This window comes from Dermochelys coriacea, chromosome 15 (genome assembly GCF_009764565.3).
Source record: "Dermochelys coriacea isolate rDerCor1 chromosome 15, rDerCor1.pri.v4, whole genome shotgun sequence".
Classification (NCBI taxonomy): domain Eukaryota; kingdom Metazoa; phylum Chordata; order Testudines; family Dermochelyidae; genus Dermochelys; species Dermochelys coriacea.
Window position 1 is genome coordinate 11,248,367 of NC_050082.1, and position 27,087 is coordinate 11,275,453.

The 27,087-nt window shown below is 45.4% G+C and overlaps 1 protein-coding gene across 18 annotated transcripts; it reads left to right on the top strand.

Annotated features, from left to right (window-relative positions):
* Window positions 1-716: 716 nt before the first annotated feature.
* Window positions 717-26,806, top strand: ANHX (anomalous homeobox). 18 transcript variants are annotated; one of them, XM_043498060.1, is made up of 10 exons: window positions 717-924; window positions 4,766-5,036; window positions 5,752-5,876; window positions 6,108-6,231; window positions 15,708-15,894; window positions 16,795-16,927; window positions 17,301-17,593; window positions 18,486-18,636; window positions 21,986-22,073; window positions 25,179-26,806. In XM_043498060.1, the coding sequence occupies exons 2-10, from the start codon at window positions 4,788-4,790 to the stop codon at window positions 25,269-25,271; spliced, it is 1,443 nt and encodes a 480-aa protein (XP_043353995.1). In that variant the 5' UTR covers window positions 717-924; window positions 4,766-4,787; the 3' UTR covers window positions 25,272-26,806. The 18 variants fall into 18 exon arrangements, with proteins under 18 accessions (XP_043353995.1, XP_043354001.1, XP_043353996.1 ...); XM_043498066.1 differs by having other exon boundaries at window positions 856-1,051; window positions 17,439-17,593; window positions 18,489-18,636; XM_043498061.1 differs by having other exon boundaries at window positions 873-924; window positions 4,763-5,036.
* The last annotated feature ends 281 nt before the right edge of the window (window positions 26,807-27,087 follow it).

Here is a 27,087-nt window from a genome sequence, read left to right on the forward strand (position 1 = left end):
AAGTTAATTGTATCCAGTTTGCAAATTAAATCCAATTCAGCAGTCTCTCGTTGGAGTCTGTTTTTGAAGCTTTTTTGTTGAAGGATAGCCACTCTTAGGTCTGTAATCGAGTGCCCAGAGAGAGAGAAATCATAAACATTGTTTCAATAAAAATGTGTCTTTATCCCCAAAAAGTTTCTGTATCCAAGACCCATTGTTTGAATGACTGTATCTGATAGTATGCACATAGAAAATACTGTCTGGTTTGAGCTCCCACCCTCTTCATTTAATTCATCTAAGTGTATTGTAATTACCAATGCAGGTCTGGTTCCTATTAGATGAATTTATTTTTTAAAGTTATTTCCTACCATGCACGTACCTTGCTGTCACCTAGTTTTACTCAACTGGATTACTATGAAAAGTCCCTATTTTACACATACAAGAGCCACTTCGATAAGTTTTTTTTAAATGTTGACTGCTACAATTTTCTAGGGCCAAGGAAGTATTTGGGGGAGGGAAGGGGGGAGAGAAGCGAATCACCTTGGAATGTTTACTTAAAGGTTTTATAAACGACCCCTTTAAAAAAAAAAAAAAGAGACCATCCCTATCCCAGGGCGTTGTTGGTTTCTAACATTCAGCTGCAATATTTATTTCTGGACCGTCCAGTCTCCACTGAAATGTGGTTAGATTTTAAATCCCTCCGAAACTTCACTTGGAGTGGAAATGCAGCCCCGCCGCCACTAGCCCGGGCGTTGCTTTTCTTGCCGCGCTGTGGGGCCCTGTTGTATCCCCCGTTGCGCACCCCCGGGTGGGAAGAGAGCTCTGGCCCTTGGCCGGGCGGCCTTTACAGGCGATGTACCAGAAATAAACCGGCCTGACGCCAGGCGGCAACGCAGCAGGTGCTGCCGCCTGAGGGCAGGGGCCCCAGCGCTGCTCCTGCAGCGGGTGTTTCCCCGGGGCCCGTGTGGACGCAGGGGGGCGACCCGAGCTCCTCCCCGCGGCGGTGGCTGTTGGCATCGCTGGGACTCGCAGCCGGGCCGGCGTCACGGCAGCCGATGCCCGCCCTCGGGAGGTACAGCGGGGGCGGCCTGCCGGGCGGGGAGGGGGGGCCCCGCTGGGCGCCCTCTAGGCAGGGCAGCTAATGGCCGGTTCCCCCCCAGCCCTCCCCGGGGACAAGGTAGCGCGCCCCGGCTGGGGCACTCCAGGTGCTCACGCCGGCCCGTGCCCTCGCTGCGGGGCAGGGGCCTGTTACAAAGCGGGGGGGGGGGGGACTGCACAGCGCATTGGGCTGGCCCCTGGAAAGCGTCTGGAAAAGAGGTTTTAAGGGTGTTCCAGACCCATCCCAACACCCCTTGGGGGGCTTCTGCCTGCGTGTCATGGCACAGCCCGAGTCCCCTTGCTTCTGCGGCTGGCATGAGCTTAACCACTCTGCCATGCTCCCCGGGGCTGATTCACACACTGCCTCGCTGGGGTCGGGGCCAGGCCTGGTAGCCCTGTCAGAAGATAAAGCTTTTTTTATCCTAAGTTCATGGAGTTTTCACAGCTGCATTTGTATTTAGTGGATACCACAGGGGAAATTCATGAGCCTCCGTCGGAACAGTATTGGCTGTCTGACACCACTGGTGGTGTAGGGGTTTCCAGGGGCAGCAGGTTTGTAGAAATGGTGGTGGTGCCCAGAGCCCGCCCCTGCAGACTCTGCCCGCACACCTGCCTAAGGTGCTGAGAGGGAGTTTGGGTAGGGGGAGGAGGTCTGGGGTGCAAGCCCTGGGCTGGGGATTGGGGGGTAGGGGGGGTGCAGGCTCTGGGGGGGAGAAGTTGGGCTCTGGGAGGGAGTTTGGGTAGGGATGGGGGGCAGGCTCTGGTAGGGGGTGTGGGAAGGGGGTGAGGGTGCAGGTTCTGGGCTGGGGCAGGGGGTGGGGGTGCAGGAGGAGGTGAGGGATGCAGGTTCTGGGCTGGGGCAGGGGTACAGGAGTATAGGGGTTGAGGGGTGCAGTCTCTGGAAGCGAATTTGGGTGTAGGCTCTGGGCTGGGGATGCAGGCTCTGGGAGGGAGTTTGGGGACAGGAGGGGGTGTGTGGGAAAGGAGTGGGGGTGCAAGCTCTGGGAGGGAGTTTGGGGGTGGGAGGGAAAGTGGGGGAAAGGGGGAGCAGCACTTACCTTGGGCTCCTAGGCAGGGCAGGCTGGGGGGCTACCCCCAGCACTGCCCCTGCAGCTTCCTATTGGCCGCAGGGGCACTTGGGGTGGGAGCAGCGTGCGTAGACATAGACCCACCCCACTCAGGAGCCACAGAGAGGGGCCAGCAGCAACATGGAGCAAGCAGGCAGGAAGCTGCTCAGCTCCACTGTGCTGCTGGTGGTGGGTGGGGGCCCTGGGCGGAAGGTGGGGCCGTGGGAGAGACCCAGCCAGGAATATTTCTGGTGCCCAGGCACTACGGGCCCATAGAACTCGCCAGCTATGGGGGTTTCCCCATTGTGCCCTGGAGAACCATGAGACTGTTCTTAACCCACAGTATGTGGAACTTCCAACCACTGGACGTGCACCACACCACTCTTTCACAACTTTGAACATATTCAAAAACATAATTTCAGATGTGCATTCTGTTTTAATCGCTGTGGACTCATGTAGGATGATTTCTTCCTCCCACCTCCCCACCTTTTTTTGTGTGTTTTTTTTTGTTTTTTGTTTTTTTAAGTGATGCCTTTATTTGCTTTTGGTTGTGTATTTTAGTTTTCACCTGTTGTTTGCAGGCTAGGAAATTCTTTTTAAGGTGACTTGTCCAAGGACAACTGGGATCAACAATGTGGTTGTCTGATGATAAAGTGTTTGTCCTGATTATTTCTGGAGCCAAAATGAGTTATTAAAATGAATCTGTTGTATGGATATTGCATGTCCCTACCTCAAGGACAAGCTGCTGAGCCAGTCAGCACTTACAGTTCCTGTGCGTGCTGATCCAGTGCCCCTTGAAGTCAGTGGAGAGATTCCTGTTGACTTCAGTGGGTGTTGGATTTGTCCCTGTCTGACTTGAGGTTGAAAATTAAAACTGGACTCCCAGTCCAGAACCACTGTAAATGCAATTAGGGCTTTGTCTTCGCTGGGGGGGGTGGGGGAGTGCATTTTTAACCCATGTTAAGCTAACCTGTGTTAAAATTTTGGTGAAGACATGATTGTTGTAGTTTTAACTCATGTTAGCTAGTCAAGGTAAACTCTACAGTAGAATTTTCTAATCTTCTAGCAATAGATTAAAAATAAAATATAAAACTAATGCTAAGCAGCCAAATGAGGGCATAATTTAAATAAAAAGGTCAGGGGGAAAGGGGAGCAAGAAGACTTAAGCATGAGCCAACAATAATTAAATGCTAGGGTTTACTTTGACCAGGTAATACGTGTTAAAACCTACAATTACCTTGTCTTCTCCAGAATTTTAACACAGATTAGTTAACAAATTTAAAAATATACCCTCTTCCTCATCAAAAAAAGGCATATGGCTTTGTCTTCACGACAGTAAAAAGTGTGCTTAAATCAATGTAGTTGTCTCAATGTAAAATTCTAGTAGAGACAAGGCACTGAAGTTTTCACCTTTGTGAAACCTGAGATCAACCCCAGCTAGCTACATTGAGGTAAAAACTACCTGTGCCTTATCTCAACTGGGATTATACAGTGAGAGGGCCAACTTGATGCAAAAACCCACCTTTTTGCGTGAAGACAAAGCCCGAGGGTCAGCAATGGATGACTTGCCCATGTGGTCTAGTCTACTTAGCTAAACTCTTTCTCTATCTCTCAGCCAGTTGCATTCTGTCCCAGGGGTTCTCAAACTTTATTACACTGTGACCCCCTTCTGACAACAAAAATTACTACATGACCCCAGGAAGGGGGACCGAAGCCTGAGCCCACCCAAGCCCCACTGCTGCAGGTGGCGGGGGCAAAGCCAAAGCCTCGGCGATGGGGTTCGGGCTTTCGCCCTGGGCCCCAGCAAATCTAACGCCAGATCTGGCAACCCCCATTAAAATGGGTTCACGACACACTGGTGTCCCAACCCACAATTTGAGAACCACTATTCTATCCTATCCTTCAAGAGGAGCATATATGGCTAATTCTGTAGGTACTCCTTCCAAAGTTCAGCGTGCAGAGCAGTTATCACTTGATGGCATATACAAGAGAGCAGTGAATCAGCTACAGGTCACTTGTCCCTGTAATTTATTGCACTGTGGAGTTTTAGATGCTCCAAGTCAGTGTTTTTCCAATGGGCAGAAAGTAACTTGATCTCACCTACCTGGATAGAGGTTTTAGTTACCCCATTCTGCTGGATAATTAAATTTTGCACAACTGGTCGGTGGTTATAATTATGTAGCAGACTAAGTGTTTTGTGGGAGGAGCATTTTTATAAATAATTATTTTAAAGATCCCACATATTCAATGTATTTGCTTTCTTTACCTTTTACTGATGCTCATTTGCTCTATATTTTAGCAAGAAGGGCTTTTGTTCTCTATGTTTGATGATTACAAAGTGTTCCACCATCTTGTCATTTGGGGCAAGTCACTGTACCTCTCTGTGTCTCAGTTTTCCCACTTGCAAACCTGGAATACTTCTTGTCTTAACAGGAGGATTGAGAGGCTTAATTACTCTTTGTAATTTGAGAAACTCAGGTAGAAAGTGCTATAGAAGTGCAGTGAAGTATTTTAATGTATAGTATAAGGGAGAATTAGAAGCTAGCAATGTGTCTTGATAGGGAGGGGAGTGTTCGTCTAGCAGCTCAAACATCAGATGCTGTTTTTTTGTTGCCTAGAAGAGGTGTCCGGAGGAATGTAAGCATGAAGCGGTTCATGGCACTGCTTAAAAAGAATAAAAACAAGGACCCTCCCCAGGCCAAGCTGCTCGATCTAGCAGGACAGCTCTGCTGCAATCTTCAGAGCATGTCTTCCAGCCTGGAGAAGCTGGTTGAGGCAATGATGGGGTGCAAGCTTCAGGAATATTTCCTCACCAACATCAATGTAGTCCGAGCCTATGTGCTTGTCCATATCCACAGGGGACAGCATGACACAGCCTGCAGACTCCTGGAGGTAGGAATGTGTTCTTGGTCACTTCAGTGAAACTACAGGTAGGGCAGGAAGTGGTGTTAGACAAGCTATGATAACATACATGTCAGGGGTCAGAACATCAGTGCTTATAGCAACAACAAGTAGGAGACTAGCCTGTTGGGGTCCCTGAAGAGTTTGGGGGAGGGGTATACAGTGCTGAGCTCTGAGGGAAATCATGGACAAAAGATGTGTTAGTAAAAGAAAGCAATTTTTAGAATGTAAAAGTCTCCAGGGCCCACACAAGTGCAATTCCCATTAGAATTGGGATCCTTCTTGTGCTTAAAGCTCACCATGTCCTTAAGTGTCTTGCTGGATCAGGTTCTGAGTGCTCAGCTCCTTGTAGGATAGACCATTGGGTGGGATGGTGCCAGGAAGCTTGGGCTGCCAGTGATCGTGCTATGTGTGTTCTGTGGAGAGAAGAGACTTCAGCTTCCAGAGCTCTCAGCTTAGGACCATTCACCAGATCTAAATGTACTAGGTGCATAATGAGCTCTTTTCTTGCACAAGGTGCCCTGTGCAGGTTTGAGAAGTAATAGTGGGCCACAAGAGACTCATACTTCTGGGGAAGGCTACCAATTCAGCTGACCCAGTGTGAATCCCTTTCAGTAAGTTTCAGGATGCTGGGGGTTTTTCCCCTCTGTAAAAGACATTGGTTGACCGTCTGGAGAGGATGTGCTCAGCCCTGCCATTGTCTTAGTGTTGCAGGGCGAAAGAAAAGAAGGAGCTGGTGCAACTTTGGAATGAGATCCACTACCACAAAGTCATGGAGAAACACCACACAGATTCCCTGACACCGGTGCAAAAATTCCGGTGCAGGAAGAGGTACCTTGGCAGTGGGATGATCTAGTACTCTTCTTTACTGTGATTTGGGGGTGTGGTGGATGGAAACTCAAGGGCTGTATTCACATCCTAAGATGGACAATTCCTGGGGAACAGGTTTCACCGTTAACCTGAAACTTTGGCCTATTCCTGTTGCAATCAGTGGCAAAACTTCCATTGAGTTTAATGGTGCAGTTTTGGGACCTTGGTGATTATACTTTCTTTTTTGCCTAGGAATCCTCCTCCAGTTTCCCTCTGTCCTGAAGGCATAAAGAATCGAAACTATCCTGAAAAAGTTCGCCAAAAGCTGCACAGATTTGCTGCAAATGTGACAATGAATCCAAACAAGGATCAGCGGGTATGGATGCTATATGCCACAGTAAGAAAAGGAGTACTTGTGGCACCTTAGAGACTAACAAATTCATCAGATGCATGCAGTGGAAAATACAGTGGGGAGATTTTATATACACAGAGAACATGAAACAATGGGTGTTACCATACACACTGTAAGGAGAGTGATCAGGTAAGGTGAGCTATTACCAGCAGGAGAGAAAAAAACCTTTTGTAGTGATAATCAAAGTGGGCCATTTCCAGCAGTTGACAAGAATGTGTGAGGAACAGTAAGGGGCAGAAATAAACATGGGGAAATAGTTTTACTTTGTGTAATGACACATCCCCTCCCAGTCTTTATTCAAGCCTAATGTAATGGTGTCCAGTTTGCAAATTAATTCCAATTCAGCAGTCTATCGTTGGAGTCTGTTTTTGAAGTATTTGTGGAAGAATTGCAACTTTTAGGTCTGTAATCAAATGATCAGAGAGATTGAAGTGTTCTCCAACTGGTTTTTGAATGTTATAATTCTTGATGTCTAATTTGTGTCCATTTATTCTTATACGTAGAGACTGTCTGGTTTGGCCAATGTACATGGCAGAGGGGCATTGCTGGCACATGATGGCATATATCACATTGGTAGATGTGCAGGTGAACGAGCCTCTGATAGTGTGGCTGATGTGATTAGGCCCTATGATTGTGTCCCCTGAATAGATATGTGGGCAGAGTTGGCAAAGGGCTTTGTTGCAAGGATAGGTTCCTGGGTTAGTGTTTTTGTAGTGTGGTGGCTGGTGAGTATTTGCTTCAGATTGGGGGGGTATCTGTAAGCAAGGACTGGCCTGTCTCCCAGGATCTGTGAGAGTGATGGGTCGTCCTTCAGGATAGGTTGTAGATCCTTGATGATGCGTTGGAGAGGTTTTAGTTGGGGGCTGAAGGTGATGGCTAGTGGCGTTCTGTTGTTTTCTTTGTTGGGCCTGTCCTGTAGTAGGTAACTTCTGGCTCTGTCAATCTGTTTCTTCACTTCAGCAGGTGGGTATTGTAGTTTTAAGAGTGCTTGATAGAGATCTCGTAGGTGTTTGTCTCTGTCTGAGGGGTTGGAGCAAATGCGGTTGTATCGTAGAGCTTGGCTGTAGATAATGGATCGTGTGGTGTATCCTGGATGGAAGCTGGAGGCATGTAAGTAAGTATAGCGGTCAGTAGGTTTCTGGTATAGGGTGGTGTTTATGTGACCATCGCTTATTAGCACTATAGTGTCCAGGAAGTGGATCTCTTGTGTGGACTGGTCCAGGCAGAGGTTGACGGTGGGATGGAAATTATTGAAATCATGGTGGAATTCCTCAAGGGCTTCTTTTCCATGGGTCCAGATGATGAAGATGTCATCAATGTAGCGCAAGTAGAGTAGGGGCATTAGGGTACGAGAGCTGAGGAAGCGTTGTTCTAAGTCAACCATAAAAATGTTAGCATACTGTGGGGCCATGCAGGTACCCATAGCAGTGCCGCTGATTTGAAGGTATACATTGAAATAGTTATGGGTGAGGACAAAGTCACAAAGTTCAGCCACCAGGTTTGCCATGACATTATCGGGGATACTGTTCCTGACGGCTTGTAGTCCATCTTTGTGTGGAATGTTGGTGTAGAGGCTTCTACATCCATAGTGGCCAGGATGGTGTTTTTAGGAAGATCACCGATGGATTGTAGTTTCCTCAGGAAATCAGTGGTGTCTTGAAGATAGCTGGGAGTGCTGGTAGCATAGGGCCTGAGGAGGGAGTCTACATAGCCAGACAATCCTGCTGTCAGGGTGCCAATGCCTGAGATGATGGGGCGTCCAGGATTTCCAGGTTTATGTATTTTGGGTAGCAGATAGAATAACCCTGGTCGGGGTTCTAGGTGTGTGTCTGTGCGGATTTGTTCTTGGGCATTTTCAGGGAGTTTCTTGAGCAGATGGTATAGTTTCTTTTGGTAACCCTCAGTGGGTAATGGCTTGTAGAATGTGGTGTCAGCGAACACTTCTGTCTCTCTGGGCACTCGATTACAGACCTAAAAGTTGCAATTCTTCAACAAAAAAAATTCAAAAACTTCAGACAGCTGCAGCCTCACAGGAGCTAGCAAACAGAGCTCTAAACAGGGGAGTTTGAGTGGGAGTTCTGTTGGAGGAGAAGGTAATTGTACTTGGTTTTGTATTTTTAGTATTTGTGTGTCTGTGTAGGGGCTTTGTGCTGGGAGAGCAGCTGAGCCCTGATTGGGGGTAGGGCTTCTGACTAGAGGTCCTATAAAGGTAGCCAGCCAGTCAGCAGTGGCACAGACAGCTGCAGCGGCACAGGAGCTAGCAAACAGAGCTCTAAACAGGGGAGTTTGAGTGGGAGTTTGCAAAAGGAGTTTGTATTGTGGTGCTTGCAAAAAGAAAAGGAGTACTTGTGGCACCTTATAGACTAACAAATGTATTAGAGCATAAGCTTTCGTGAGCTATTGTGGTGCTTGTTTGGGGTTTGCTTTTGCTTGGGGGGGGGGTGGTCTTTTTGGTGTGGCTTGTGTTTCCCAGATTAACAGGATTTAGGTGGGAAGGCGATGACAGATACAGAGGCAGCTGTGGGAGTGACTCCTGTAGTGGAAGACACATTGAGGATGACTGGATGTGGAAGCTGTGGTATGTACATGATCCTGGAGGGGGGAACCAGTAAGAGTTTTTTCTGCATGAAATGCCGTCTAATAGAGCTGATGGAGGAAAAGATCCGAGGTTTGGAGATGCAGGTGGAAAGTCTCTTTGAGTTTAGGAAGGGGTTTGAGCAGATGATGGAGCAAAGATATGAGGTATCTGAAGGGAAAAGCTCAGACTCACGGATGGAAGCAGGGCTGGGGAATTTTGAGGGGAGACTGGGTGAGGAAAGTGGTCAGTGGAAGCATGTGACTAAAAGAACCAGGCAGAGGAAAAGACGGGCTAGTGAAGGAGAAATAGAGCTTAGGAATAGGTTTGCAGAGTTGGAAAATGAAGAAGGGGCTCAGCAGGTACTTGTTGAAGGTGGAAGGGTAAGGAAGAAGAGAAGAGAGGCTAGTCCTATAGGAAAAGCAGAAGAGTCAAGGGAGACTACACCAAATATGAGCCCCAGGAGGATACAGGATGGGTTGAAGAGGATTATAAGGGAAAATAGGAATGGAAAGAACTTGCAGCCAGAGGGAACAGGGGAGAGACTGGAGAATAGCACCGTCACCAGGAAAAGGCAGGTCTATGTGATCGGGGACTCTTTATTGAGAAGAATAGACAGGCCTGTAACTAGAGCTGATCCAGAGAATAGAAGGGTGTGCTGTCTTCTGGGTGCTAAGATACGGGATGTAGACCTGAGGTTGAAAAGGATCCTAAAGGGAGCGGGAAAGAATCCCCTAATTATCCTTCATGTGGGAACAAATGATACGGCTAGATTCTCGCTGGAAAGTATTAAGGGAAACTATGCTAGGCTGGGGAAGACTTAAGGAAATTGAGGCTCAGGTGATCTTTAGCGGGATCCTGCCTGTTCCTAGAGAAGGGCAACAAAGGTGTGACAAGATTATGACTGTCAACAGATGGCTTAGGCAGTGGTGCTATAAGGAGGGCTTTGGGATGTATGGCCACTGGGAGGCATTCACGGACAGAGGACAGTTCTCTCGGGATGGACTTCATCTGAGTAGGGAAGGAAATAGACTTCTAGGATCAAGGTTGGCACAACTGATAAAGAGAGCTTTAAACTAGGAATTGGGGGGGACGGTTGGGAGATGTCCAGGAAATCTCCACGCCAGATTTTAGCACTGAGAGGGAAGAAGACGAAGTAAGAAAGGATACAGCCGTGGGTAGGAGAATGTATATAAGGAGTGAGGGCGGTGTGGATACTAGTCTAATAGGTTATACTGGCTGTAGAATGACTGTGCCTAATAGGGTACAAAATGTGAGCGAGGCCAAACAGCAAAAATTAAGATGTTTATACACCAATGCGAGGAGCCTAGGTAACAAAATGGAGGAAGTAGAGCTATTGGTGCAGGAAGTGAAACCAGATATTATAGGGATAACAGAAACATGGTGGAATAATAGTCATGACTGGACTACAGGTATTGAAGGGTATGTGCTCTTTAGGAAAGACAGAAACAAAGGTAAAGGTGGTGGAGTAGCATTGTATATCAATGATGAGGTAGAATGTAAAGAAATAAGAAGCGATGCAATGGATGAGACAGAGTCCGTCTGGGCAAAAATTACATTGGGGAAGAAAACTAGTAAAGCCTCTCCTACGATAGTGCTTGGGGTGTGCTATAGACCTCCGGGATCTAATTTGGATATGGATAGAGCCCTTTTTAAAGTCTTTAATAAAGTAAATACTAATGGAAACTGCGTGATCATGGGAGACTGTAACTTCCCAGATATAGACTGGAGGACCAGTGCTAGTAATAATAATAGGGCTCAGATTTTCCTAGATGCGATAGCTGATAGATTCCTTCATCAAGTAGTTGCTGAACCGACTAGAGGGGATGCCATTTTAGATTTAATTTTGGTAAGTAGCGAGGACCTCATAGAAGAAATGGTTGTAGGGGACAATCTTGGCTCAAGCGATCATGAGCTAATTCAGTTCAAACTAAATGGAAGGATTAACAAAAATAAATCTGCAACTAGGGTTTTTGATTTCAAAAGGGCTGACTTTCAAAAATTAAGGAAATTAGTTAGAGAAGTGGATTGGACTGAAGAACTTATGGATCTAAAGGTAGAGGAGGCCTGGGATTACTTTAAATCAAAGCTGCAGAAGCTATCGGAAGCCTGTATCCCAAGAAAGGGGAAAAAATTCATAGGAAGGAGTTGTAGACCAAGCTGGATGAACAAGCATCTTAGGTGATTAAGAAGAAGCAGAAAGCATACAGGGAGTGGAAGATGGGAGGGATCAGCAAGGAAAGCTACCTAATTGAGGTCAGAAGATGTAGGGATAAAGTGAGACAGGCTAAAAGTCGAGTAGAGTTGGACCTTGCAAAGGGAATTAAAACCAATAGTAAAAGGTTCTATAGCCATATAAATAAGAAGAAAACTAAGAAAGAAGAAGTGGGGCCGCTTAACACTGAGGATGGAGTGGAGGTTAAAGATAATCTAGGCATGGCCCAATATCTAAACAAATACTTTGCCTCAGTCTTTAATAAGGCTAAAGAGGATCTTGGAGATAATGGTAGCATGACAAATGGGAATGAGGATATGGAAGTAGATATTACCATATCTGAGGTAGAAGCGAAACTGAAACAGCTTAATGGGACTAAATCAGGGGGCCCAGATAATCTTCATCCAACAATATTAAAGGAATTGGCACCTGAAATTGCAAGCCCCTTAGCAAGAATTTTTAATGAATCTGTAAACTGAGGAGTAGTACCGAATGATTGGAGAATTGCTAATATAGTTCCTATTTTTAAGAAAGGAAAAAAAAGTGATCCGGGTAACTACAGGCGAGTTAGTTTGACATCTGTAGTATGCAAGGTCCTGGAAAAAATTTTGAAGGAGAAATTAGTTAAGGACATTGAAGTCAATGGTAAATGGGACAAAATACAACATGGTTTTACAAAAGGTAGATCGTGCCAAACCAACCTAATCTCCTTTTTTGAAAAAGTAACAGATTTTTTAGATAAAGGAAATGCAGTGGATCTAATTTACCTAGATTTCAGTAAGGCATTTGATACCGTGCCACATGGGGAATTATTAGTTAAATTGGAGAAGATGGGGATCAATATGAACATCAAAAGGTGGATAAGGAATTGGTTAAAGGGGAGACTGCAACAGTCGCCTACTGAAAGGCGAACTGTCAGGTTGGAGGGAGGTTACCAATGGAGTTCCTCAGGGATCGGTTTTGGGACCAATCTTATTTAATCTTTTTATTACTGACCTTGGCACAAAAAGTGGGAGTGTGCTAATAAAGTTTGCAGATGATACAAAGCTGGGAGGTATTGCCAATTCGGAGAAGGATCGGGATATTACACAGGAGGATCTGGATGACCTTGTAAACTGGAGTAATAGTAATAGGATGAAATTTAATAGTAAGAAGTGTAAGGTTATGCATTTAGGGATCAATAACAAGAATTTTAGTTACAAGTTGGGGACACATCAATTAGAAGTAACGGAAGAGGAGAAGGACCTTGGAGTATTGGTTGATCATAGGATGACTATGAGCTGCCAATGTGATATGGCTGTGAAAAAAGCTAATGCGGTTTTGGGATGCATCAGGAGAGGCATTTCCAGTAGGGATAAGGAGGTTTTAGTACCGTTATACAAGGCACTGGTGAGACCTCACCTAGAATACTGTGTGCAGTTCTGGTCTCCCATGTTTAAAAAGGATGAATTGAAACTGGAGCAGGTACAGAGAAGGGCTACTAGGATGATCCGAGGAATGGAAAACTTGTCTTATGAAAGGAGACTCAAGGAGCTTGGCTTGTTTAGCCTAACTAAAAGAAGGTTGAGGGGAGATATGATTGCTCTCTTATAAATATATCAGAGGGATAAATACAGGAGAGGGAGAGGAATTATTTAAGCTCAGCACCAATGTGGACACAAGAACAAATGGGTATAAACTGGCCACGAGGAAGTTTAGACTTGAAATTAGACGAAGGTTTCTAACCATCAGAGGAGTGAAGTTTTGGAATAGCCTTCCAAGGGAAGCAGTGGGGGCAAAAGATCTATCTGGTTTTAAGATTCTACTTGATAAGTTTATGGAGGAGATGGTATGATGGGATAATGGGATTTTGGTAAGTAATTGATCTTTAAATATTCAGGGTAAATAGGACTAATCCCCTGAGATGGGATATTAGATGGATGGGATCTCAGTTACCCAGGAAAGAATTTTCTGTAGTATCTGGCTGCTGAATCTTGCCCATATGCTCAGGGTTTAGCTGATAGCCATATTTGGGGTCGGGAAGGAATTTTCCTCCAGGGCAGATTGGAGAGGCCCTGGAGGTTTTTCGCCTTCCTCTGTAGCATGGGGCATGGTTGACTTGAGGGAGGCTTCTCTGCTCCTTGAAGTCTTTAAACCATGATTTAAGGACTTCAATAGCTCAGACATAGGTGAGGTTTTTCATAGGAGTGGGTGGGTGAGATTCTGTGGCCTGTGCTGTGCAGGAGGTCGGACTAGATGATCAGAATGGTCCCTTCTGACCTTAGTATCTATGAAAAAACAGACTTCAACAACAGACTGCTGAATTGGAATTAATTTGCAAACTGGACAGCATTACACTAGGCTTGAACAAAGACTGGCAGTGGATGTGTCATTACACAAAGTAAAACTATTTCCCCCTGTTTATTTCCCTCCCTCCCCCCACTGTTCATATCAACTGCTGGAAATGGCCCACTTTGATTATCACTACAAAAGGTTTTTTTTTCTCTCCTGCTGGTAATAGCTCATCTTACCTGATCACTCTCGCTACAGTGTGTATGGTAACACCCATTGTTTCATGTTCTCTGTGTATATAAAATCTCCCCACTCTATTTTCCACTGCATGCTTCCGATGAAGTGGCTTGTAGCTCATGAAAGCTTATGCTCAAATAAATTTGATAGTCTCTAAAGTACCACAAGTACCTTTCTTTTCGCGGATACAGACTAACACGGCTGCTACTCTGAAACCTGTCAATATGCCACAATGTTACTTAGGCTGTTGCTGAACGTTGCCTTGCGCAGGAACAGCAGCAACTACTTTGATCAAAGCGACATAAATGTTTCCAATCTAATCCCTTGTTTCAGTCAGTTTTTGGACTGAAGTTTCTCATGTTTGATCATTGCCCAAAGGGGTGTGCATTTTAATACTTTTTTAAGCTAAAGCAAAAGAAATCCAGTTGCTATGTGGAGCAAAGAAATGAGAGAAAATATCTTCCCTGTTATAATAGTGTTTTAACAGCTCTAGTGTTGAAATGGCTGGGTGAAATTTGGCTGGGAAATAGCTCTTACTGAGAAGCACTCTAGGTGCTAACTGGTTTTGATTTGACTGAGTTATAACCCATTTAAAAGTGCACTGAGTTTTCTTGCTAGACTTGTAAAGTTTGCAACCAAGATAGTCAGCCCTTGTGCGTATGTGCATGTAGCTTAGCTGGACAAAGACAAATGTAGTGAAAGTGGCCCCTGAATGAGCCAGGACTTGGCAGGAATCCTTGTCTGATTCACTGTTTTATAAGGTAAAAACTGCAGTGCTCCTAAAATTTTCACTCAAGGGGCTCCCTCCTTCAAGCCCCCAACGTTATGGGGAACAGGTTATTCTGGGCATGTTTAGCTTAGTTCTGCATTTTGAAATTTTTTTTTAAATATTAAAACAGCAACTTACAAAAATCTGTGTTAAGAGAATGCTAAGGTTGCTCAGTTAAGCACTTAAAAGTCAGAAAGTGACAGTGGAAAGTAGCACAGTAGATCATTACTTTGTCCTGTTGTGTGAGGGCATTATGATACATGATCATGTAATTTATCAAGTAGTTTAATATAATAGATAATTTTTCTACAACCTTAGATATGTGCATGTGTACTACTTCAAGTCTCTTAAAGTTACTTTATGCAATGCACACAACAAGCCATTCTTATGTAGTATTCTACGAATTAAATATAACAACATAGAATAATAGTGAAATTTGCTAGCATGTATAAGGTCCCCAAGTCTGTGACTATATTAGCTTTGTAGTTAACTTCCTTGTTCCCTGAATTACACCCCAGGAAGGTTGCACTTCTGATTCAAAAGAAAATATATAATACATGTATGTTAACTAAATTATTAAACTACTTACTTGAGAGAGAGGAAAATCTATTATATAAATAGCCAAAATCAATAAAGACATAGTTTCATTATCACAATGATAATATAGTACGTTTAAAAGTATGAAAATATATTACAAGATGCTACACATGTATCTAATATAGAAAAAAATGTTATACTATATTTAAGAAATCTGTGATCATTTAATGAAAGATTATAGTAATGATATATACAAGGGAGAAGAGTAAAGGTTACATGTGCAACCTTAACTGTGGCATTTCTTGACTTTTGATTGCTTAAATCAAATGTTCTCTTCATGTAGTTTTTTAATGTAATACACAGGAGATTTTAAAGACCTGTCATAGATTATTTCTTAAGGCCAGAATGGACCATTATGAGAGTTTAGTCTGCATAAGGCAAGCCAGAGAATTTCACCCAGTGATTCCTGCACTGAGCCCAATAACTTGTCTTCCAATGGTAAATTACCTTCAGTTTTAAAAATGTGCTTATTTCCATTAATTGGTTATTTATATCAGTTAAATTACAAATGTGGCAAAAACGCATTGAGATTCTTGGGGTTCCCTTTCTCAAATAGGATGTCAAGGGAGAATTAACATTTTCTGTTCTCTTCCTCTTTATGAGCTGATAAATCAGTGGTAGCTATGCATGTTCTCCGGGTACCTGCATGAGGGTCTGGAAGCTCATACTGTCTGATTGCTTTTGGAAACTGAAGGGACGAGCATGGTTATTTGGATGTGGTTTATTCTTTTTCCCCTGATTACCTGGATCTGCAGGAGGGTTTGGCTCAGGATATGAACCTGCAGCCAAATCAGGTCTATAACTGGTTTGCCAATTACCGTCGTCGTCAAAAAACCCGGCTCAGTCGTCTGGAAAAGCTCATCAATTCAACTGATGAGGAGCCTTCAACTCACCAAGCAAAACATCAGCCTGATAGTGGATCCTGCATTTCACAAACTGCAGGTTGGTCTCCTCCCAGTGGGCGTGGGATATGGAAGCCTGTTTTAGGTTCACCTCATGATAAACAGAGGGGTCACTATTAGCTACCCCTGCTTCCTTGTGATCAGTAACTCAGCATTACTGAATCAAGCAGACATGGCAGGATTATACTCTGGTATAGAGGCCTCCTCTTTGCGCTGTCAGCCATTCATGTGGAAATAGGGAGTTTGTATCAAAGTCACCTCCTCCCTGTAATGAGGGCAGCACTCTATTCCTGTTGGGCATCATTGTTGACACAATGGGTGTCAAAAGGGTTATAGCAGAGTTGACTCCTACTGCTGCATCCAACTGTTAACATGGTAGACTCCACTCTGGAGAGGGTATAGCAGGTGTCATGGCAGTTGACAGTGCTCACGCATTGGTGAAGTTGGCATCTGGTTCCTTCCAACCCCGTACCTCCTTCCAACCCATACCTCCATGTCACTTTCCTAATGCCTTGCCCTTCACCAGCCTGGCAAGTGAAAATCTGAAGGTTGCAACTACTTCTCTCACGCTACCCAAATGCCTTGTCAAGGTTGGACTGGGTGCAAAGCGCCAATCTAGATCATGAATACTAAGAGTTGCTAGCAACACAATAATAGTTTATAAGTAGAAGAATCCTGCTCCCCAAGCTAATAAGTGGGGTAGCAGACATGTGACCCTGGAACTGCAATTCACTCCAGTAAAACTCAATACAAAACCTAAGCATTTCCATTGCACCCTTCCAGGGTCATAACCAGAATTCAGTCATTAATAATGGCAGGGAGAGCCCTGCTGTATTTGCCTACTAGCACCAACCTTTTAGTTTCCTTTCGGCATCACAACTGTACTGACCCTAGGGCTCCCAGGAGTATTGGGTCACCTGCCCTGTTCTATGTCTTGCAGATGCATTTCATGCAGGCATTGGCTCGGAGCAGAAAGAGATTACCCTTGTGCCCTGTGGTCCGGGGTGGGAGCAATCAGCTGCAGGTCTGGACTGGTCTGCTGCTGGGACCTTTTCAAAGTTGCTAGAATCCAGGTGATGTATGAGGGAATCTCATCATTCTAGGAGAAGTGCAGTGACTGCGTGACTTTAACCTCCCTCGTAGGACTGACATTCTCATCAAGCTGGTAGCGCCCAGTGAGACGAGTTTGGAGTCTTGACTCCTTTCATAGATGGGAATGATCAGTGCCCCAAAATCAGCTTCAGCCATTCTGAGCAGCTGGCACAGACTCGCCATCCCCCTGGACTGGTGCTCTGGGGTTCAGCTGGCAGTGACTCCTTTCTAGGAGAGAGGGGGCTTAGGGGTGGAGCTGCTATAGGTACTGAGCAGTTGTCTCTCCCATTAAGAGATGATCATGCTCTTTGTAGAGCAGTCAAGGCAAGCCTCTCATTCACTGCATCACTATAGCTTTCTGCAGAGCAGTGAGTTACAGGAAGTGAGGTCAACTAAAACTTCAGTGACCCCTCTCAACACTGAAGAGCCTACTGCTTTCTGCACTAAGGCTGAGCACGGAATAAGCCTTAGCTCTTCCACCATGGAGACCAGACAGCTGTCAAGTTATACTGCCACTAGCCCCTGGCTGGAGAACTTTCTCCTGTGCTCCTGTCGCTCGTTTCCCTTCCAAACAGAATATCTGAACGCAACGCAGCCAACTCTCAGTGCAGAAGGAGTCTACGGCGAGAGCAGCCCTGGTACAGCAGGTTAGTGGAACTGCTCTCTGTTCAGAGCCATTGTTGGTTTGAAAACAACTTGATTTGTTGTCTTAGACCTTCCTGCTTCCACAGGCAGCCTCCTTTGTCTAGTGACCAGCACGGGAGCTGGACTTAACCTGAGCTCTTGGGTCCTGCACTCAACAGATCAGGGAGCAAGTCTGAAAACTGAGATCACTGGACTTGACCAGGGTTTATTTTTACCCCTGTACCTCTTTGCTCAGGCTGCAGGCCCTCCAGCCACTTCTGTGAGGCCACACTTACTCCTTAGCTGCTCCTCTGGCCAGCTCCCTTCAGCTGTTTGCTGTTCACCTTACTTGGCTACTAGCTTTTAAATATTTAAACCCTCTTGGTTCTCAACAGCCGAGTGCTGCTTGCCCTGGCACTGGCTAGGCAGTCCCTCTCAGCAGGCACTCACCTCCTGGCTGTGTGTCACTCCAGGGCACCCTAGCTCTCCTACTAGCAGAGAGTATCAGTCCTTCAGAAACACACTCTTTTTCACTTTCTTGTCCTTACTTGCTCCTCCTTGTCTTTTGCACCTCTCCCTTCCTTTCCCCTGCCTTCTCACTCACTCCATCCTGTCCCACCCCATGTAGTTCACTGATCCTGCAACTTTCCCCGTCTTCTCCCTGTTCTCTGGAATGGTCTAATTTGGACACATTAATTCATGTCTCCAGAGCTGAGAAGGGAAGTTGGATGGAAGTGGGTGGGGAGAGGAGCAGCCCATCTTGCAGCAGCTAGGTGCCAGCTAATTACTGTGGCTGGCCATAATTGTGGGTGTGGGATTGTGGTGTGTCTGTCACGCAGCCTCTGATGAGGAAGGCCGGGTTTGTGGGTTGAGTCTTGTTATCTGCAGCTCGCTTAATATTGACATTTACTCCAGCAGGTGTCAGAGCTTCTGTGAGCAAGGTCCCTCGAGGTGGCTGTATTGAGGCCAGTTCAGAAAGCATCAGTCACCAGGCAGATTTAGAGATTGAAAGTTTCATGCTTAGAGAAGGACAGCTAGGGCCCCTGGAAACCATTCTTCCCCACAGGTAACAGGAACAGAGGACACAAGTGAGAATGGAGTTCTGTGCTCCGTTCTTTCCCTGGTCTCCAAGCTCCCTGCCTTTGAGCAGGGCTTAGGGAGCAGTGTGATGTGATTTCCACACCAGGGGCCTGATTCTCCCACTGCCCTGGCCTTGTGTTGACATCTTCATCTGTGCACAGGGGTGTGAAATGCTACATAATTGCACTCACTTTGCGCAGCATAAATGGCTCCACATGGTGGAGGGCAAAGGAGAATCAGGCCCCCAGTCTTGTACGAGAAGGGACAAATCCATCCTGCCCCCATCTGAACTGGGTTCAGTATCTGAACTGCTTGCGCAGCTTATTTCTAACAGTGGATGCCACCTGTCCTGAGTGTGATGGGTCCATCCTCAATCCTGACAACTGGGTTTATGGAGCCTGTGAATCATCCTGAAATAGCTTTTGGAGATGCACAGCATCAGGACAAGTTTGTTCCATACAGCAGGCTATCAAAGGTGGCAGTCCCTGAACTCCAGCTGCGCTGTCTGTCTCTTTCTGCGCCAAGGTTTCTGTCTGTACGAGATGTTTCATGGTTGCAGGTTTTCCCCTACAGGTTTTGCAGCTCATGGGATGCAAAAATGCCCTGGGGTACCATCGTAATGTTACATAGCAGTAGATGTCACAGAGCAAATATCATGAAGTTGCTTTTGTTTTCTAACCTGCAGGAGAAAATAGAAGCAGCAACCTCCTATCCCAACCCTTCTCCTCCATTCTTTCTACCATTTGTGTAATAATGACATTATCAAACACTATGTAATTAATTCTCACAGAAATCCTAGTAGGTAGGTAAGCATTATTATCCCCATTTTATAGATGAGGATACTGAGGCATAGAGAGGTTATGTGACTTGCCAAGGGCACAGAGGGAGTCAGTATGAGGGTTGGGAATAAAACTCAAAACTTCTCATTCCCAGTCCCTTGCTGAAAAGTCTTGACACTTTTCCTGTCTTCCCCACTTGGTGCCTGCAGTTTTTGCCAGGACTAGCATTTCAAATATCCCATGCTGGGTGGTTTGGGATTGCCCAGGCCTGGGGATTGTAATAGACACAATGGGGCAGGGCTGCAGGCTGAGTTCTGGGATTCACACAGTCTTAAATAGCAACTAAAGGTCAAGAAGGATCATAGAGGAGCCGCTGGTGATGTTATGGCTGGATTTAAAACCGTATGTTCTGTTTCTAGAATGAATCATATTTATTTTTAAAATATATTCTGAAATTGTGGGAAATATATGGTAATTGTCTCCTTGTTGCGGTATGTGACTTGGGTACATAACCAATATCAAGAAGCTGCATGCCATCCCTCCTTATCATACTCCTGGCAGTGGTAACCCTTGCTGATTGCAAGGACACCTAGACATGAGGACAGAGTTAGTTTCCTCTTCTCCTGTCCCTGCTGCTGCTGCTGCACATTGACTTATTACCTGCCTCAGTTTCTCCCAGGAGGGTTCTGAAATTGGCACAAGATGTAGAATTTTCAGAAGTGACTTAGGCATTTAGGGACCTGAGTCTCTATAAAGGCAATGGGACTTAGGGGCTCCTTAGTCACTTAGGTGCTTTTGAAAATGTTACCCATGGAGACTGGAAGCCACAGAGGATTGTCCTTCATTGTTATGGGCTAGACCTCTAATCAGTGGACATCTGGCCCAATGGTGAAAGGGGAATATCTTTGTGCTTGGTGGGCCACTGTAACCCCAGCTAATCTTTGCCTCAGAGGAAAAGTTCCAGTTCCTTCCACTCAATAATAACAACAATAATTAATAATAATATCACACTTAGCTCCTTCCATCTGAGGATCTCAGATATTAATTAAAGGAGTCTCTCAAACACCCTGTAAGGCATGTCAATGGCATTGTCCCCACTTTACAGATGAGAAAAATGAGGCCTAGAGAGGGACCTTACCCAAGGTCACATGCTGTCAGTGCCTGGAATGGACTTCCAGCCACATGCTCTCACTACCAGATCACACTCTATCCCTTATTGGTTGGTGATAATTGCAGGAGCAGATCCACAGGTCAAATGAGAGCACCTCAGTCTGCTTCTGTGTCATTGTAAAGGTGCTCACCCTGACTGGACTCGGCCTGAAAGCTCATTAGAACGACTCTAGTAAATTTCCTGCATCTGTTCATAGTCTGTCTTAAGCTCCTGGACTGTATCCAAATCCGGCTTTGTGATTTGCAGGGCCCATGGCTACAAGGAAGGAGGGTGGGGGAGGAATTGGACTATCTGGTCATGCTGCTGGGTCAGAAGAGTTGTGTCCGGCAAGTAAACTGTGGCTCTGTGTGGGGCCCCAAGCCACTGCTTGTTCAGACCAACCTTGCTGTGTCCTCCTTGCTCCCCTGGTTGGAGTGGGTGAAATTTGGCGCAGCTCATGATTCATCCAGAGCAAAAGCCCCTGGTGATGGGCATTTGAAACAGGAAAGCCCATTCACCCTCATGAAGCAAGAAAACCTGGATTTTCCAGACAGCATATTGGTTTAGGATGTACAAATGCTTCGGTGCTCATTGCAAATTGTGGGTGCTGCCTGCATTGTTGAGACCCTAACTCAGGCTGCTGGGAATGGTTCTAGCAATGGGTCCTCTGCTCTGCATCTGCTGTAAGCCAAGTGACAGTGAGGAGTGTTGCTGGGAGCAACATGGACAGCAGGCAGGATCTGGAGGTACCTCTGAGACTTTGAGGTGGTTATTGAGAGAAGGGGAGAGATGCATTCATCCCGTCTGCCAAATCGTCTCCCCCGACTCCTCCTTCCCTGGCCCAGCACCTGTGGCTCTCAGCATAGCGAGCATTTCCGTGGCTCCAAGATGGGACCTTTGGGAAAGCCCAGATGTGACGTCTGGATGAGGGGCAAGCTTCAGGCTGAGATCTGAGACTCTCAGCTAGAGGCCTTGAAAGATTGTAGAGGCAGCACTAAGGATGTTTTGGTTAGTTCCAAAAGCTTTGTGTTTTGACTCTAAAATCATTGTTTTTATCCTGTTCTCCAGGAGAGACACAATCCTTGGTAGATGTCTCCTTGCTGTAGAGTGTGTTCTGGATACACAGATTCCTGATTTTGCTTATTTGCCAGCCCTCTTTAGCACTCCTGGCAGTGACAGTGCTCTCACTGCAGGATCTGTTTAATCAAACCATTCTAATAAGGGTAGGGAGGTGGCGTGGGTTTACGTAGTGCTCACCAGTCTGTGCACAGAACCTTCTCCTGCAAATGTCCCTCCAGACCTGCTGCTGGGAGGCTAAAGTAAATGGTGGGTCGTGCATGATTGCAAAGGGAACACCCAGGAGGTCTCAATCTCATGTGAGCTAACTTGTTCTGATGGTTTTCCAGTTCCCCCCAGACTGTGCTTGGCAAATCCCAGTGCCCACCTGTTTCCACATCCCATCTGGAGGAAATCCAGGCCTTGGGACACAGCCAGGTAAGAGAATGCACTCAACCTATAAAGGAAGAGACATCGGGAGCATAATCCTCTCCAGATGGAGATGGGAGATGTGAAGTAGAAAGTAGGGGATTTCTTTAAGGATCATCATGATGGGACAGGTAACAACAGCATATCCCATTGCTGATGTTATTAGGATGTGGCGAAAACATGCACACAAGTGTTCTATTTCCAGGCTCTTCCACTAGAGGTAGGTCCCCTCCCCTCACCAACATTTTCAAATGTGGCTGCCTAAAATTAGTCACCAAAATTGGTATAAACACATAACTCAGTGCTTTGATTTTGATAGGTGCTGAGCGCTCATAATTCCCATTCATTTTCAGAAGAGCGCAGCACGTTCAGTGCATTTTGGGTCCTGGGCCCTTTTGAAAAGGGGTGCTGAACTCTGTATAGAAAATCCAGCTTCCTTGCAAGGGAGCCACCTAGCTATTCCAGCCACAGCCTTTTACAAGGTGGCATTTTCTTTAGCAGATTGAGCATTGGATGTCTAAAGTTTAATTTCCACTGGCTTTCTCCCTCAGTAGAGGTGGGATTTATCTCTTGTAAAAGAAATGTTTTTAGCTCCTCCCTCAGCCATGACATCATGTCCCGTCCTATAAAAGAAAGTGAAGTCGTTCCCGAGGCAACGACTAGCCGGGCAGAAGGGGCACCTCCTACAGGAGGAGTGTGAAGTGCAGGTCTGCCTCATGGTGCCACATCCTGTCCCTGCCCCCCTAACGGCTCAGTTCAGACAGCTACAGCCCGTGCCCTCTCAGGAACCCCTGTGTTGTCAGCATGGGTTTGTCTAGGCACCCAGACCCACCGTCCCCATGGCCTCCCATGGCTGCCGTACAGGCTGGGGCTCTGGGGATCACTGCCTCCATTTGCAGATCCCTTCCCACTGGCTTGTTTGCCATGTGTCTGCAGTGGCTTTCAAGGGACCCGTCAGGTGAAATATAATATATTTAAAGCACAAATCTTCACTTAGGTGTCAGTACTAGGCTAGTACGGCCTCTGAAAAGTAACAAAGATAATAGGTGGGGTAGATTGTGACTATGAGCTGCCAATGTGATATGGCTGTGAAAAAAGCTAATGCGGTTTTGGGATGCATCAGGAGAGGCATTTCCAGTAGGGATAAGGAGGTTTTAGTACCATTATACAAGGCACTGGTGAGACCTCACCTAGAATACTGTGTGCAGTTCTGGTCTCCCATGTTTAAAAAGGATGAATTCAAGCTGGAGCAGGTACAGAGAAGGGCTACTAGGATGATCCGAGGAATGGAAAACTTGTCTTATGAAAGGAGACTTAAGGAGCTTGGCTTGTTTAGCCTAACTAAAAGAAGGTTGAGGGGAGATATGATTGCTCTCTATAAATATATCAGAGGGATAATTACAGGAGAGGGAGAGGAGTTATTTCAGCTCAGCACCAATGTGGAGACAAGAACAAATGGATATAAACTGGCCACGAGGAAGTTTAGACTTGAAATCAGACGAAGGTTTTTAACCATCAGAGGAGTGAAGATTTGGAATAGCCTTCCAAGGGAAGCAGTGGGGGCAAAAGATCTATCTGGTTTTAAGATTCTACTTGATAAGTTTATGGAGGAGATGGTATGATGGGATAATGGGATTTTGGTAAGTAATTGATCTTTAAATATTCAGGGTAAATAGGACTAATCCCCTGAGATGGGATATTAGATGGATGGGATCTCAGTTACCCAGGAAAGAATTTTCTGTAGTATCTGGCTGCTGAATCTTGCCCATATGCTCAGGGTTTAGCTGATAGCCATATTTGGGGTCGGGAAGGAATTTTCCTCCAGGGCAGATTGGAGAGGCCCTGGAGGTTTTTCGCCTTCCTCTGTAGCATGGGGCATGGTTGACTTGAGGGAGGCTTCTCTGCTCCTTGAAGTCTTTAAACCATGATTTAAGGACTTCAATAGCTCAGACATGGGTGGGGTTTTTCATAGGAGTGGGTGGGTGAGATTCTGTGGCCTGCGCTGTGCAGGAGGTCGGACTAGATGATCAGAATGGTCCCTTCTGACCTTAGTATCTATGAAACTTGTTAATGATTAAAGGGTTAACCGATATAACCGATATTTTAATAGTTTAAATAGGTACTTTTAAAAATGATATTTACATCCCTAGTTTGAATCTATTCTCCCAGTGTCATTAGCATTTTAGATATGACATTCTTTACAAAATGTTTCTTACTGTCCCTGAAAAGGGATTTTTTCCCCCCGTAACAACCATCTTATAGAAGCAGAAAGTAACGCTGCAACAGGAAATAGTAAACAAAACAAATGAGTTAGTTTCCTTAGTAGGTGACCTGCTTTTTAACACTGCTCTTTAAGGTAGCAGGATCCCTGAGGATGGAAGCAAGAAATCCAGTGTGCTGAGAGTTGTGGTGACACATTTCTGAATTTGATGATAATAAACAGTACAACCTAAGAAATTTCCATCCGACATCCATCTTGAACTACCTGTCACATTTATTTCTTGGCCTCAGATTTACTGGTGTAGAGACTACTTAGCATCAGTTTCTGTTTTTCTTATACTGATATAATCTGGTGGAACAAATGTTTTGAAAAGATAGTTTAAAATGTCTGTTAACCCTATTGTGGGAGGCAGCTGCAGCTCTGAAGACAGTAACAGAAACACCCTTTGAGCCTCTAAGAGCAGCAGGATGAAGATCTTTATCTGGGAAAATGACCTTTTTACAGCCATAACATGAACCAGATGAGTAGCAAAGCTTTGGATATTGATGATGAATGAGCCTTTTCTAAGATTTCCAGGGTTCGCAGTCTCTCTGTTGCTAGAGCTTTCACATTTCTCCCATCTGGAAGGGAGATGTGGGTAAACAGTTTTTCCCTTTCTCTCTCTCACTCTGTGTGATGACTTGCCCTGTTGGTACTCAGAAAGTGGAACAAGAATTCCTCTTGCTTTCAGTCCCCTCTGTACATATACCCCATCGTTACCCCCGTACTCCCACACACATCTGTGCTCTTGTATCTCTTCTCAGGAAGGAAAACAGGAGCTCCTCTGCAGATGGTAATTGCATCCTTAAAGGAAGTGGACAATGAAGCTTGTGGTTCTTTATTTTGTCTTTCAGGTGCTGGAGAATCCACTAAGCGATCCCATGACCAGCGACACATTCTGGGCAGCATGGCTTCTCTTTGAATTCTCAGTTGGTGGTCGAATGTAACTCGCATAGCGAGACTTTGTATGGTGGTCTGCAGTTCTCTGGTGACTGCTCCTTTCTCGCCAAAAGAGGCAGTGAGATAACACAGTGTAGTTAACTGGGAAAGGAGACCTTTTCTAATTGTTACCAAGTTCATTTTGGCTATAGTTTTATCAAGAGTTTTAAAAGTAACAAACAAAAGCAATGCTCCCTGAGGTTCTTGCTGATCACAGACTTTAACTGGGACAATTTGAAGCTGCATAGCCCGTTGCAAGTATTTAGTCACTGGTTCTATGGAAGTTAAATTGTACAGATCACCCCGTATTCATAACTGGGGTGTATCTGGACGAGATTGTTCTGGGTCCACCTATTGTTGTTGTTGATGAAGTTGTGTAAAAAGACCTTCAATTCAAAGGGAGTAAAACCTCAGAAATGTCATCTACAGTGTGGATGCCCTGTGGGTTTGTTAGGGCTGGAGAATTTGGGACCTAGCTGAGCCTTGATACAAAGCTGCCTCCTCCCGCCTCTGCAGTTCACTTGTGCTCTGAATTCTGGGGCCCTGCAAAGCCCATAGTACCACAGATCACACATTTTGGAGCACTATAGAATTCATAGCACCCAATAAAACTGTATTATAGAGGATGAGATTGGGAAAGCCACAGTGTCAGGGCCCAGTAGCAGGTGGACCTTGAATTTCCCATGAAGGTCGGAGGAATGGAGAGGGTGGGGACATTTGAACCCTTTCAGTCCACACTTAGAATTCCCAACTCCAGCTGGAGAGGAGCTCTGCAACTGGTCCTAATGGTTGCCTTTCCCACAGTCTACTGAAACTGAAGGCCTGATTCTCTACTGCCTTGCACTTACACCTGTACAAAGTGAATGTAGAACACTGCCATTTTCATTTGGTAGCATATTAAATTGACTTTGCATTTATTTTGCAGGTGCAAATGACTGCTTGAGGTGCAGGGCAGTGGAGAAGCAGGCCCTGTATGTCCCCAAGTACCTTGCAAAGCAGCTTTTGGGTTGTGCAGCCCCAGATTCCCTCAGACTGCAGGAGTATGTGGCCTCTAATAGAAATTGGTAACTGTATTCAGCTGAAGTCTAATACCTGAATTTTGGGCAAATAGCTGAGGCTCCTCAAATAGCTGAGGATCGGAGGAGTGCACTGCTAACAGTTCCTCTGTCCAGATACTTTTTCCCAAACCAGCCTCCAAGCCATCTGCTTCTGCTCCCTCTCCATTGTGTTTTTTTTGTTATATCACAGATCAGGAGCCCTAGACTTTTTATCCCCTAACCTGGGGCTAAAAAATGGAAATTGTGAGAGAAATAGGGAAGGGGGGGATTCATTTGCACCCAGGCTTAAAAACACTGAGGGGTAAATCATTGTTTAGCTTTTTAAGTATTTACCTCAATTGTGTATTTTTTAAAAAAAGATTCTGGATCACAAAAGAGGATCCTCCTTGCCTAGAGTCCAGGCCTGGGGTTCACTGGTGGAAGGCTGATGCCCACATTGACTCTCTTGTAATGAAATAAGTTTGCAAATAAAGGTTATGAATGGACATCTCTCTCCATGGTTCATTTTCCACAGAATAGAATATTGTGTGGTTATAAAAGTCTTTTAAAAAGCATAATTCCACCAGGCCTCAGGCACATTTGTGCTGTGAACCTACTACTGCGGGGTGTGCAGGGAGCTCCCTCAGGAATCCATCTCTATAGTTCTTACCTAAGTTTCAGTACCTGCACAGGCATTTGATTGCTTTTTCTAATTTGGTTTCCAAACCTTTTGCATCTGAGACACTTGTGTTTGGAGGGGGCTATATGAGATTGTTGCTGTTTTTTA

Excerpts from the sequence above, each read along its gene's own strand:
- ANHX (XM_043498054.1), top strand. The coding sequence starts at position 4,692 with ATGTGTCTTGATAGGGAGGGGAGTGTTCGTCTAGCAGCTCAAACATCA. Across the intron at positions 16,928-17,300 it reads TCAAAGTTGCTAGAATCCAG|CTTTCTGCAGAGCAGTGAGT; the intron begins GTGATGTATGAG and ends GCATCACTATAG. Across the intron at positions 17,594-18,485 it reads GAGCAGCCCTGGTACAGCAG|CAGGTGTCAGAGCTTCTGTG; the intron begins GTTAGTGGAACT and ends CATTTACTCCAG.